The sequence below is a fragment of the Montipora foliosa genome, chromosome 13 (assembly GCF_036669935.1).
Source record: "Montipora foliosa isolate CH-2021 chromosome 13, ASM3666993v2, whole genome shotgun sequence".
NCBI classification, from domain to species: domain Eukaryota; kingdom Metazoa; phylum Cnidaria; class Anthozoa; order Scleractinia; family Acroporidae; genus Montipora; species Montipora foliosa.
The window spans coordinates 34,313,605-34,327,316 of record NC_090881.1 but is presented as its reverse complement, the minus strand read 5'-3'; the positions used below and the strand labels follow the sequence as shown (position 1 = coordinate 34,327,316).

At 40.4% G+C, this 13,712-nt stretch overlaps 1 protein-coding gene across 1 annotated transcript; it reads left to right on the top strand.

Annotated features, from left to right (window-relative positions):
- Positions 1–6,757: 6,757 nt before the first annotated feature.
- On the top strand, positions 6,758–13,033 carry LOC137982742 (uncharacterized). The gene is made up of 3 exons (XM_068829888.1): positions 6,758–7,550; positions 10,097–11,493; positions 11,943–13,033. Exons 1-3 carry the CDS (start codon positions 7,031–7,033, stop codon positions 12,195–12,197), a joined length of 2,172 nt encoding a protein of 723 aa, XP_068685989.1. The 5' UTR covers positions 6,758–7,030; the 3' UTR covers positions 12,198–13,033.
- The last annotated feature ends 679 nt before the right edge of the window (positions 13,034–13,712 follow it).

Sequence of the window (13,712 nt, the reverse complement as noted above, 5' to 3'; positions counted from 1 at the left end):
AATAATGTTACATACGGTTGTCCCACACACACAAAAAAGAAGAAATAGGTACCGTATACCACTTAATGATTAACGCAGCGTTAGCACACAGGTACGAATAATGGTAAACTATAAGAGGCTACAATTGTAGTTGAAGCAACAAAAGAACAGAGTCGAGGTTCAGGGGAATAACTAGCATATTGTTTAAAAAGCAAGTGTTTGAAATTGTCCAATGAGAGAGCAGAATGTAATCTGATCGCGCTATAACGGCCGTAGCCACACATCTAGCCGAGCGCATGAGTTGTTGTGATAGGAAATTTATCTGGCCTTAAGGCTGTGGTGTTTTTTTATGGCGATTCGGTCCGTTGCTTTGAGATGCGAGAGCAATTTGTGGGACGAGATCGCCGCGAGTCACCAGTCTTTATGGAACTAACGACATCGTAAAATTTCGTAAGCCACAAACCCGTCTAAAACGGACAAAGCTTGCGCTCCGATTGCACAGAAAAGACGAGGACAACTGAACGTAGAAGTAGTGAGGTTTTATTTCTACATTTAAAGCTTATTTCAGCATTTATAAGCTCAAAGTTAATTCCCCATACATAGTCTAGAAATCGGATACCAACCTTGGGCTGCCTGTGGTATAACCTTCTCGTTCTTCATGTTCTTTAAATTAAAGGGAACCTCCACTCTTACTACAGAGTAAGTTTAAACCGAAGGAAATTATGTTTACAGACAAATTTGTTCGAAATTTAATTTTAAAACAGTGTTTATATCAAGAAAAATGAATTTTAAAATCTCTTATTTTCACTTTCAAATTTCGCGGGCGCAGCCATCTTGAATAATTGTGACGTGTTACGGTTTCCTTACTGTTCTGTCACAAAGAACGTTTGTCTAATAGCATTAGGGAGCGGACGGCAACCGGAAGTGAGTTGTTTTCCCTTTTAACTTGTCTTCTCACCACCACATTTATATTGCCAAGTATCTTGTCTCATTTATGTGATGATTAGTATAAAAATCTGGGAGACAGCACTGTTCTGGCACGCGAAATGTTCTCTTCCAGTTGCCGTCCGCGTCTCAAAAACGCGCGTGCTTAAGCTCCCTAATAGCGCAACCGTAACACGCCACAATTATTCAAGATGGCGGCGCCTGCGAAATTTGAAAACAAAAATAGGCAATTCTAAAACTTACTTTTTTCAGATAAACACTTTCTATGGAATTTTTTTAGACTGACTTGACTGTAACGGTTATTTCCTCTGATTTAAAGTTATTTTTTGTTGAAGTGGAGGTTCCCTTTAACAGCGGGCTTTTTCAAATTAAATTGACCAGAAATGTTCTAATTATAGAGTTAATTTCATGACTGAAATCAAAGAGGAAATATCCTTTTCGACTGTCCCAAATAACGCTCACCGTTCTTTTGTTGCTGCACAATTCGAAACTAGCTTTTTGAAAAGTCCACCAAACCAAGGCGCATGCGCATGAAAGGCTATCCTGGGAGCAAACCAATAAGTCTTCCTATGTGAGAGTTGGTTGGAGATTTCTATTCGTATCGGCAAAGTCATGAACGGCTACATAAATATTGATTTATCTACAAGCGTACAGTTCTTCTCAGACTCCGATCAGTATTCTTCACACTGCGACGCGCCTTACTGTGGCCACCAAACATTAGCGAACTTTAAATCGCAGGTCGAGGACGACTACATTCTCGTCACCAGAGCCTCGGGTCGACCCAAGGCTCTGGGAAACTCTGCGTAGGAGAACATGCGCCGTAGGGTTCTTACAGCCAAAAATTGGCTGTAGGATGAAAATTGACACTTTCACTCCACGAAAATACAAAATAAACCTCATCCGCTCCCTCACTTATCGCTACTACCGTCTTTGTTCATCTGGTTCCTTGCTACAATCTGCCCTCATTGATCTTCGAAAACTCCTTCTTCAGAACGGCTACCCACAAGGCATAATCAACTATCATATCAACGATGTTTTGAACAAAAACAGACAACATCAGCATAGCGATCCAGTGTCTACAGTTCCTAAGAAAGATATTGTAATCCTACTTCCCTACTTAGGTTTGCAAAGCAACCAAGTCGCTAAACGCCTGAAATCTTGTGTGTACAAATTCTACTCTTGTGTTAACCTTAAGATTGTTTTTCAGAGCACTCGATGTATAAAATCTTTCTTTCCTTACAAGGACCGTATTAATCGTTCACAACAATCCAGAGTTATTTACAGAGCAAATTGTTGGGATTGTAATGATTTTTACATCGGTAAAACTAAACGGCGGCTTCACGATAGAAAAACCGAACATTTTAAGGCCCTAGCTAAAAATGACAATACTTCAGCCATTGCTGACCACGTCAAGGCCACTGGACATAACATCAAGTGGGATCATTTTGATATTTTAGCGAAGGGCAAAACTGACTATCATTGTAAAATAAAAGAGACCTTCTTTATTCAAGAACTTGAGCCAGCTTTCAACGTCAACGTCGGAAGTGAAAAGCTGATGCTTTATTAATCTTTTCTGTTTTTATTATTATTATAATTATTATTATTATATATTTTACTGTTAAGTATTTGCTTAATCTAGGTTCCAGTCCCCTCATCCGATTTGTTATATATAAATAGCTGTTTTAAATTTCAACGGTTACTTTTGAAAATGTATGTAGAGCACATACGAAACGTCAAGTCATTATCAAAATGAAAAAGTTCAATATGTTTATCACTGCTGTTTGTGTCTTATTTTTGATCAAACTACGATGGCCCAAGAACAAAAGTATTTAGAAGACACTTTGTTTCAGGGTTCCCCAGAGCTCTACTCTCCCTCGGTCAAGAGAAGAGCTCTGGGGTCGAGATTGGTCGAGATTGGGACGACTACGAATACGAGTTTTCTATTCTGATCATGCGCATAAGGTTTAGAGGCCGACATTTTTCGAAGTGCGCGTGCTCAGAACGGAAAACTCGTACTCGAAGTCGCACTCGTCCGCCGATCTTAAGGCTCCTAACGTCTTTTACAAATTATCCGCCAATCAGGGTGTGCGAATTTGATTGACAGTCACGCCTCCTTGCAAAGTTCGCACGGTTGTAAGATGAACACCGTTGCATGGGTTGTTGAATTGACGTGTTTACACGTAGTTGTCACATGTGAAAGTTTGTTGGGTGGCCACGGTAAGGCGCGTTGCACTTTACGGGAAAAGATAAATGTACCCTCAAAATGAAACATGAAACATCCTACGTCTGTCGTTCTTTTGCGCAGATTCCTATCAAGAGCTAGCGCGCATCTCATGGTTTTCCATCTGCTACTGGCATGAATACCTGGACTTAGTTTTCTTTTTTAAGGCTTTAAGTAATGTTTAAAAAACGAGCAGCAATGTTCAAAAAACTCGCAGCACGTGTTTTATCGGGTCTAAAAACACTCGGCTACGCTTCGTGTTTTTAGACCCGATAAAACACGTGCTGCGAGTTTTTTGAACGGCTTCAAAAACATTCCACAAAGAGCGTGTCCCTTTGGACTCAAAACAATGGTTCAAATTGTGAGAGGTGAATCTTAGCGTACAAGAAAAACAAGCTATGCGTTATTAGTATTCTCTATATAAAGAACACTAACGAGGAGTGTTTTATCAGGATATAAAGCTCATACACGTGACGTGTTATCGGTGTTTTGATAGGCTGTTAGGCTCATGAATTACTAATGAGTTTTTGAAATGGGCTAATAGAAATAGACCCGGACATTCTCCCCAAACCACTTGTACCCTCTCGCTCAACGCGGTCAAAAAGCAATCCTAATGCTCTCTTTTTCGGCTTTTACTTCGTGTAGAAGACACACATGACGTAACAAAAGTTTTAGGGGTCTTTAGGGATTTCGAATTCTGATTAGGTATTGTTTCACGATTTTTGTTCTATTGTGTTACGTCATGTGTGTCTTCTACACAAAGTAAAAGCCTCCTTTGGCGACCTAAGACTGGCAAAGTTAAATAAATAAATAAATAAATAAATATACTTTTAGTGTAGCTTTTCAAAAAATACGATCGTGGACCTGTGGAAGACGTCAGGCAACAACTATTTCAAACTTAAAGAAAGGAGTAAGGGATGTGATTGAGGTTTAACATTGCTTATTAACTTTCCATTTATTTGTTTGTATTTGATATATATCTACATGTTTACATTGGTCTGTTTTATGGAAATATCAGCTATTGTTTAAGGATAGAAATATCTTTACATCCAGTTTTTGGATAGGAATATTTTTATTTTTAAGGTGGTCTATCTTCTATGGGGTCACTGCCTTGTACCATTTACTGCCATTAAATTGTAAGAAAATAAAAAAAAAACACTTCCCTTGGACATCCGGTCAGTTAGAACAGACCATTGCTTACGTGAATGTCAATGGCACAGAGTCTCAGCTCGATATTCTAGATTAAGGCACTGCTGCGCCTCGTTACTAAATAAGCCACTGTGGGAGTTTCAATACACATGCGCATGTCAGGATAAAAAGAACCGCATAAGTTTTCCTTGGCCTTTGTTAAGGAAAAGAGCTGCAAGAATTTGTATCCAATTTTCGCAGTTTTAGTATGTGCTGTTTTCATTTGCGACGCGCGCATGTGTTTTGGAACAACTGGCTTATTAGGTAACGATGACGAAACGCAAAAACTCGATCAGTTCTATCGAAGCATATTTGTTTGTCTGTCGCAACTCGCGTTTTTACTGTTTGTGTGTTGGTCTGCCTGGTCTGTGAGTCGGTGTAATGGACTGACTGACGGTCCACTGGCTGTCTGAACTAGCTCATAAATAAACTTCCCGGAATCGAATGGGACATCAACCAAGTGAGCATATGATTGACAAAGACTGACAAACGGATTGACAGCATCATCGCTGTCGTGAATTCTTAAGCGGACAGCCGGCAGCGCATACTGAACAGCGCGGATGGGCAGGTTCACGTGTTCTTTGCTATTTCAAGCAATCCTTTGTGATTCGGAATCATATCAATAATGCCAAGCGTTACGATGGTTTAGAGGTCGAAAACGTAATTTCCCTTTTCGCTTTCATTCTCTATTTTCGAATTCCCCATAATACACTTTGTTTGCCCTCGAAATTTTGCATAAACTATTGTTTTCAAATGCTCTTGGGGACACTGCATATTCCCAAGAGCATTTGAAAACAATAGTTTATGCAAAATTTGGGGGGCAAACAAAGTGTATTATGGGGAATTCGAAAATAGAGAATGTAACTCATGCAAGTCTTCGTCTAAATGTGCTGTCAATTCTTGCATTAAGACATCCAAACCCTGAAGTTGAAGATAAAAAGTAGAAGAAAAGACACTTTATTGACTCATTTCAACACACAAGGAATTAAGTGAGGAAGTTTGTTTTTGGTTTTTGCGGCTCTAAAACCTCGTCTACCTGAGAATTTTGTTCCTTTTGTCACACAAAAATTGTCACAAAAATTGCTCGTGTAGACGGGGCTTAACAGACACTGAAAAACTACACAGTTTCCTTTGCATAGCTGTTTCAACTTAGTCTTTGTTACTCAACGCTTCGGTCGAACTCGGAACTCGTGACTTGAACCTCTGCTATGGGATTTTTATTTTCTTCGAGGGCTAGCTCCGGGCGGTTTGGATGGATTTTCGATCAAGAGGTACGCGAAGACACGTGAATCTTTCGGCCATTTTCTCTCGAAACATCCACTCCGTTTATAACGGTAAAGACTTGTTTCCATATCTCAAGGTGCCCTTGGACTTGAGGTACCTGGGAATGAAGTTAAATCACTGGAATCGGTCAGTGTAAAATGCGGCAGAGTAGCGTGAAACTGAGACCGGGCATGCGTATTCTATTACAAGGACGAATGCTCGTCAAATAGAAGAGTATCATATCATTTGGTGGCACTTCTGCTCGTTTTAGCTGTTTCAAAAGGTACAGACGCGTTGCGACTTTTTTGCATAGAGCTTCTACATGCGCGTTCCATTTGAGGTTGTCTGAAACTATTACACCTAGCAGTGTTGCGGACGGGACAGTTTCGATTTGTTACCCTTTAACAGTGATTGGCTGTACTAAGCTACCCAGTCTCGAGAAAGACATTGTCAATTCCTTACACTTGGAATTATTGAACTGAAAACATTCTCAGTCTGCATTTTGCACCCGGTCTGCAGTCTGCATTTTATACTCAGTCTGCAGTCTTTATTTTGTACTGACCGATTTCATTTCGCCCCGAGCCAGTACCGGCCATAAACGTTCACGGATGTTTCTCGAAGAGATTTGCCTGCTACATCTGAATCATCCGCATTGTTATCATCGATTCTCATAGCCATCTCCATGCACGCGTGAGCCGATCAAAATATCTCGCATTTTCTCACGATTATTTTTGGTTTGGTCAAGTCCCAAAAGTAATGCAACACCAAAACTCCCTTATGTCAACTGAAATATGGGCAAGGCTGACTAAGGTAGAATGGATGCATAGTATGTACTTATTGACTGAGTGGAAAGGCCGGACGGGAGGTCCGGCAGCGAGGTCCGTGCGCCATGACCGAGGCGATAGTTTTACAATGAAAGCGCGCGCGGGGCCGCACGGGCCATATGATAAAACGCAATCTGATCAGCAAGCACGGGATCATGAGAGAACGACTTGACAGAAAACAATCTGACCACCAGCGTTCTGACCCACGATCACATGATTACATCATGAGTGCACGAAGTTCATTTACAAGAGCACAGAGAATGTTGTGAGTAAATTTTTTACGCTATTGACAAGATCATCTTGACCATCTAAAAGGTATATTTACTAGGGTAATCCTGTTGCAATATTTACTCTTTGGACTGCATCATGCTTCAGGACTTGAATGAACTGTATTATGGGATTTGTGAAAAAGCGAATTTCTATCGTCGATTCTCATACCCATCTTCATGAACGCCGATATAAAAATATCCGTCTCACATTTTTTCACGTCCCAAGAGTAATACAACACCAAAACTCCCTTGTGTCAACAAAAACATGGGCGTGGCTGCCTCCAGTTATAGGGTGCATCTGCTTATTCATCTAAGGAACCGATGAATCCACTCTGGGAAACATGATCCAAGTGATCTTGGATCAAGGATCCTTTGGTTCCGGATCATCCCAAAGAAACCTACCCATAGCAATCAAAAACAAGTCACTTGAGATTATAACTACTTTCTTCGGAATGGGTTTTCAGCTTTATCATGCTGTCGTTTTTACAGCATCCTTGTTGTTTGCACATTGTGCAGGCAGCTCTGAACAATCCCAGTCAACAAATCGCTCCAAACACGACGAGATACACCGCGCCAGAAGTCAGATCGACTCCTTGATTTACAAATTAACTCTGGATTTCAACACCCTCACCGAAACGAAAGATCACGCTTCTGCCTTGGAGAAAGACGCTGAGAAATTGGCTCGAATCGCTGAGGAGGAAATCGCTTTCTTGAAACCAGTTCAGCAACTTTTGGAAAAGCTAGCCAACGGGAATCGCGATCAAACTTCAAGTTGTTTCGGGACAAGGGGTGGTAAAATACAAGTGCAAATAGAAGCCAAAGAATCCGCTCTTCCAAAACACTACACCATAAATGTACCAGGTAAATATGAGTCAGATGATGATGATATTCTGTAGTAATGTTACTTTGAGAGAAGATAAAATCTTGTAATGAAAGAAACAAAAGTAAACTTGGCTTCCCTCCCGAAGAGGGAGAAGATCTGATTACGAAGGTCTACGAGATTACTCAAACATCGTTGACCGCAAGACGAGGGCAAGATATGGGCACTTAAATATTAAATAAGATTTTCTGATGTTTTCCAAACTAAGGGAATTAGTTAATCATAGATTGAACACAATTAACGACGATTCTCCCATTACCATTTCAGTTCTTTTTCCCAATTCCCAGTGAGCAAATCCCAAACCCAGTGACTCAACCCCACAGGTCAATCCCAGTTCCCATTTTATCCCTTCAGGACCCTCAATTGTGTCCCTACAAATCCAAAAGATCTCTCTTGTTCGCTGGTTGTTATCGCCCGCCGTCAAATACAATTGTAGATGATAAGAAGTTTGAAGAATGTATTGAGTGGCAAAGAAACCGGTGACTTAATTATAAATGCGATTGGCGGAAGTTCAAAAACATCGTCTAACTAAGGGCTTTCAGTTGGTAAATGATGTTACAAGACCTGCGAGTGGAACACGTTTGGATCATGTTTATTCAAATCGGAGCAAGAATATTGTTGATGTGCTGTTTCTAAATTATGCTCTCTCAGACCATTTGCCAACTTTCGCGGTGCGGAAATATTTTAATCAATCAAAGGGAAATAAGCAAGAGCACAACAAAAAAATCAAGTACCGAAAGTAAAAGCATAAAAGGTATTGATGGCACAGCGTTTCGGTCTATTCTAGCTAGCCAACTCCCCATGGGATACTGCGTTTGTATTTGAAGATGTAAATGATTCTCTGGCTGCCTGGGAAGATTTATTTTCACAAGCAATTGATCTGCATACGCCAATTATGCATAAGCGGGTGCGCAATGCGAGGCAACCGCGTTGGTTGACAAAGGACATTTTAGATCAACTATCAAAAAGAGACACTTTGCTGAAAAAAGGGAGGACTTGCAACACTGCTGACGCGTGGACAAGGTATCGTGGCGCACGAAATCAGGCCACTAACATGAAGACTAAGGCGAAAAGAAATAGGCCATTTCCGAGTTCATGTCTGCCTCCTCTTCAAAGCGAGTCTAAGTGCGAAGTTTTTCTTATGAAAATTAGTTTTCATTCATATGTAAAGTAGAACTAATTACCAACACAAAGACTTCGCACTTAGACTCGCTTTGATGATGAGGCAGACATGAACTCGGAAATGGCCTATTACTTCAAGGCTGCCTTTCAAAATTTATAAGGAAATTAATAAAATCGCTTAGTGGAGGCAAACCAACGCGTCAACCTGAATTTCTCAAGGCCAATGACGAAGGGGCGGCAGATATCGCGAATTACTTTAATCTACACTTTACAACTATTGCCGATAAAGTGGAACAACATATACAGACTGCAAATGTTTGTAGTCCTGAGAAACTTAAAGAGTTTCTTAGGGAAAGGTTACCTTCAGGTAATTACAGCTGAGATGGTCAAGACATACTTATTAAAAATTCCAGCGAATAAAGCAACAAGAATCGAAGGAATCAGTTGTGCTCTCCTGCGCCGAAGTATCACATAACCTGCATGCGCCATCAATAGCAAAGCTTATAAATCTGTCTTTTTCAACAGGAACTGTTTCTTTTGGTTGGAAACGAGCAAGAGTGTCTGCACTCTTTAAAGCTAGTGATATGGATGACGTAAATAATTACAGACCTATTTCTGTGCTTCCGGTACTATCAAAAATCATTGAGCGCCATGTGCATGCCCATTTGTTGGAATATCTAAATGTACATGAACTCATCTATAGGAAACAGTCTGGGTTTAGGAAGCAGCACTGCACAGAGAAGGCGATTGCATATATCGTTGATACTCTGTTATTTAATCTAAACGAAAATATGATTAACGGTTTAGTTTCTCTGGATTATAAGAAGGCTTTTGGCACGGTGGATCATGCCATCTTACTTAGTAAGCTTGAAGCCTACAATTTAGACAATAACGCTCTACTCTGGTTCAAATCATATTTAACTGATCGTACTCAACTGGTTTCATCATTCATGGGACAGTCATCGTCTGTTAGGACGGTTACAAGGGGGGTGTGCCACAGAGTTACATATTAGATCCCTTACTGTTTATCATGTTCATCAATGAGTTACCCTTACATCTCAACACGCGAATCGACCTGTTTGCTAATGACACCACTCCTTTGGCGTCCTCCGATATGTGCATTATCTAGAAAATATTCTCTCTTCGGAGAGCCAATGTTGATGAATGGGCAACGAACAACATATTGCCACTCAACTGTTCCAAAACTAAGATAATACTAATCGATGGAATCAAGGAAAACGTTTAAGTAATGAGGATCGGACACTTGAGTTACAACTCAATCGCTGCAGATTAGAGCAAGTCGAGAGCGTTAAGCTGTTGTCTTGGCGGTGTTTTCATTTGAAATTAAAATATAATTTCTCATTTCGTTGAGCTCTCTCAGACTCACGTTTTTTTTTTCCCTCAGTAAACCACCGAGAACTAATTGACCGCGGATTAACACGTAACGACGGGGATGATTTGCAAGTCTATTACCATGACAACAGACAACATCGAGATCAATTAGACCGCGTCATTAAAGGCCTGGGAACAAAGTCCGCAACTGTCCAGTTCAGACTGCAGGCTCCTATATCAGCTAACACTGTTGATGGTTCCTCATATTCCTTGGTGATGGGTGATTTGGTCAGCGGTAGCACTAAGGATAATCCCGAAAAAGTGTATGCTTTTTATGATGACTTCTCCAGTTCAACGCTGAAAAAAGACTGGGTTAAGACATGGGGACAATGGAGTGTACAAAATGGGCGACTGCTAGGAAGCACAATGCAAACTGAACATCTAAACGGCGATAGAGTCGAGGTCGGAGTCTATCTCAAAACTGGATTTCACTGGAAAGACGTGGAGGTCGAGCTTGACTTGATGGAGATCAGTTGGCTGAAACTCGCTGCGCCTGGACCATTTCTACGTTTGAGTAATGTGAATCCCAGCAACACAACTGGATGGTGGATAGAATACTTCCTGGGAACTCCTTATATCTCCTACTTCAGACCGCTAACTAACAACAAAGATAGCGCATGGCAATACCAAAAAATGCTACCAACTGCCTTCCAGTCAAACAAATGGTTCCACCTTCACTATCGAGTGATGGGAAACAGATTTTGGCAGTGGGTGAATGGAAAACTGGTACATAGTAACTGGAAAGTGGCAAAAGAATGGAAGATACCTGCAGGAACCCTAGGAATGGGCTGCCACCGGTCTCCCCACAACTGTAAAACACTGTACGACAACATCAAGGTGACGCTTCTGGTTGCCACAGCCCCGACGATCACTTTGGGGTTGCTCCAGCCTTTGTTCCTCCCGAATAGTGCTCTTCTGGGTGACAAGAAGCTGCCCGCGGACTCGTGCAAGCAAATCCATGATGCCAGTCTTGTCAACAACACACCGCGCGCAAAGAATGGCATTTACTGGATCAAGACAGATCTACAAGGAAGCTCAGCAGTCCAGACCTTCTGCGATATGAAAAATGGAGGATGGACTCTTGTCGGCAAAATCAGTGGAAAAGTCGGCAACATTTATGAGAAATGGCTAGTGTCCAACTACAACACTGATGAGTTGAAAACTGCAAAGATCTCAAAACGCAATCAGTTCGCTTGTCTTGACGCGCGCAGTTTAGCAGTGGAGGAAGCCTCTACGGTGATGTTGTCCAGCGGCGAGATGACGGATGGCTTAGGAAGTAAGTGGGTGATGTGGCGGTTGCCTGGTGACAGAGAAAAAGCGTCGTTCTGGGATCACTCTGTAGGCTTATCAGCCGTGAAAGCTGCTGTACAGAAACCAGTGATGGTGATTGCTTGGAATGGAAACAAAAAGGTAAGACGAGTCAAAGCTCGTTTCCAAATAGACAAATGAGACCTTCAATCTAATCTTAAAAGGCTATAAGGTTCGGATTTCTCGAGACAATTCGAAGTAGCAAGCAGGCCCTTAGAACAGCGAGATAAAACAGTCTAAAAAAAAACTTACATTAAAGCAGTTAACATTTAAGTCGGATCACCAACGTAACACCAAGTCAATATTTCTAAAAATAGATATCGTAAGCAAAAAACCCGTAATTCACTAACAAACGAGAGAAAACATAGTTCATATAGTTAGCCACGCACTACAGATTCATATACATGTCAAAATCAGAAAAACGAAAATGAAAATTCTAGGAGGGGAGGCCTTAAGGAAGTTAACTACGAGTGATCAACTGAAGCAAACAGCGAAGTAAATGGCAGCTAATTCAATTTTCACAATATTTGTAATTTCTTTCTTTGTGGCAGACCTGTTTCCAAAACAAGTTTGGGATAATGCCGTATAGTGCACACGGCGGATCATACCCTTATGCATCTTACAACACTGCAGGATACGTTGCTACAAATGACAACTGCATGGCTGTTGGGGTGATGTCAAAAGGTTCCACTGCGAATGGCTGGTCACAGAATGGCAATGGTTACGACAGTCCAAGCAGTGATTCTGATTGGCCAAACAAATCATACTCTCACCAGTCTCCTTATGTGGTCGTCTGGCTCAAGTAACTAAACGACAGCCTTTTTGTTACTTTTGCTTTGCTTTGCGAATTTTCATAGTTTGCTTCACAAATGTTTCCCTTCACCAATATTTTTTAGAGAAAAACAGGGAATAATATGAAATAATAAAATGACGATTTTTGAAAAAAGTTTCTTGATTTCCGGTGGAATTCACAACACGGGCACAGGTTTACTGTTTTGATGATAACGGAAACCATCAAGTTTTGTCGCAAAAGGAACAGAAAAGTTGAATTTTAATTTACCCTTTCACTCGTGTTTTACTCCCAAGATCGAAACGTGCATTCTCCTAACAAGTAAAACAGATTTATTTGTTGGGTAGCCATGAGAATTTGGTATCACATCAAGATCACACCTGTTAATTAAGCTGATAAGTATCTTCATTCTCAATACCTATCTGACTGACATTCCACTGAAATTGTGAACAGAGTTTACTTGCTGATCACTCCTGGGAGTCAATGGGTAAATTAATGTTGACTTAATATGCATAATTATGCAATAAAAACTGTTTAATTAATGGTAAGAAATTTTCGAGTTAGATTAGTTAAGTCAAGAAGACTTTCCTCTTAGGTAAAAAGCAAGATCTCAAAAACCATAGCCTGTATCCTGAATGATTCTTGTCTGCACGCATGTTAGAAGAACAGTGAAGACAAATGACCTCAACATGTGTAAAAGAGATTTGGTCACTTTTTGATTCGCTTGCTTGATTTATAATCTTTGGTTTTACAATGAAAAATATGTTTTAAGATTGACGTTTAGGGTTAGCTAAGCAAAGCTGTTAAAAAAAAAAAAGAAGAGAAAAAACAATAAAATGGTGTTGGGAAACACTTGTGTGAAGTCCTCATTTCCTGAAGCAGAATCAATGCCACAGCTATGCTTGTGAAGGAAAAATCTTCTCGCACAATTGCAATTAAAAAGGCATACAGAATAAATAGTTTCTCCCAATTCACGTTGTAAATCAATTTTCCAGTTGCGAAGACTGAGGCAATAAAGAAAAACCATACTGCAAATATTGCCTGTCTTAAAGTTTGGCGCTACGGGCAAATTCCGCGCACAGATGAACAATTTATTCACATTTACCTCTTTGCAGAATTCTCATGCGAAACACAGGAATTTCTAGCTAGTGTGAAGATTCTTTCTCTATTCATTAGCAATCACCCTTTCAAATTTCAGAGAAATCGATCCAGCCACAAATAGTTTACAAATTTTTTTCAATTAGGTGATGAAAGGTCAATCCAATGCCCGGCATATTTGGGAATGATTGAGCGATCAAGTCACGTGTGATACTTTTTCAATATTTTTTCACAAAATGTTACTAACTCGTCCTCAAGTATCATCTCAGAAGACAAGAACATCATTGTATTTAAAAAGCTTAATCTCTGCAAAAAGTAGGTTCTGGAGGTAATTTTGAGAGTGGAACACACGTTTACCGCCAAAGGTATTGTAAGACTGCGAGGAATAAATAATTAAGTTAACACAACAGAAAGACGCTAACGTCACTTTGAC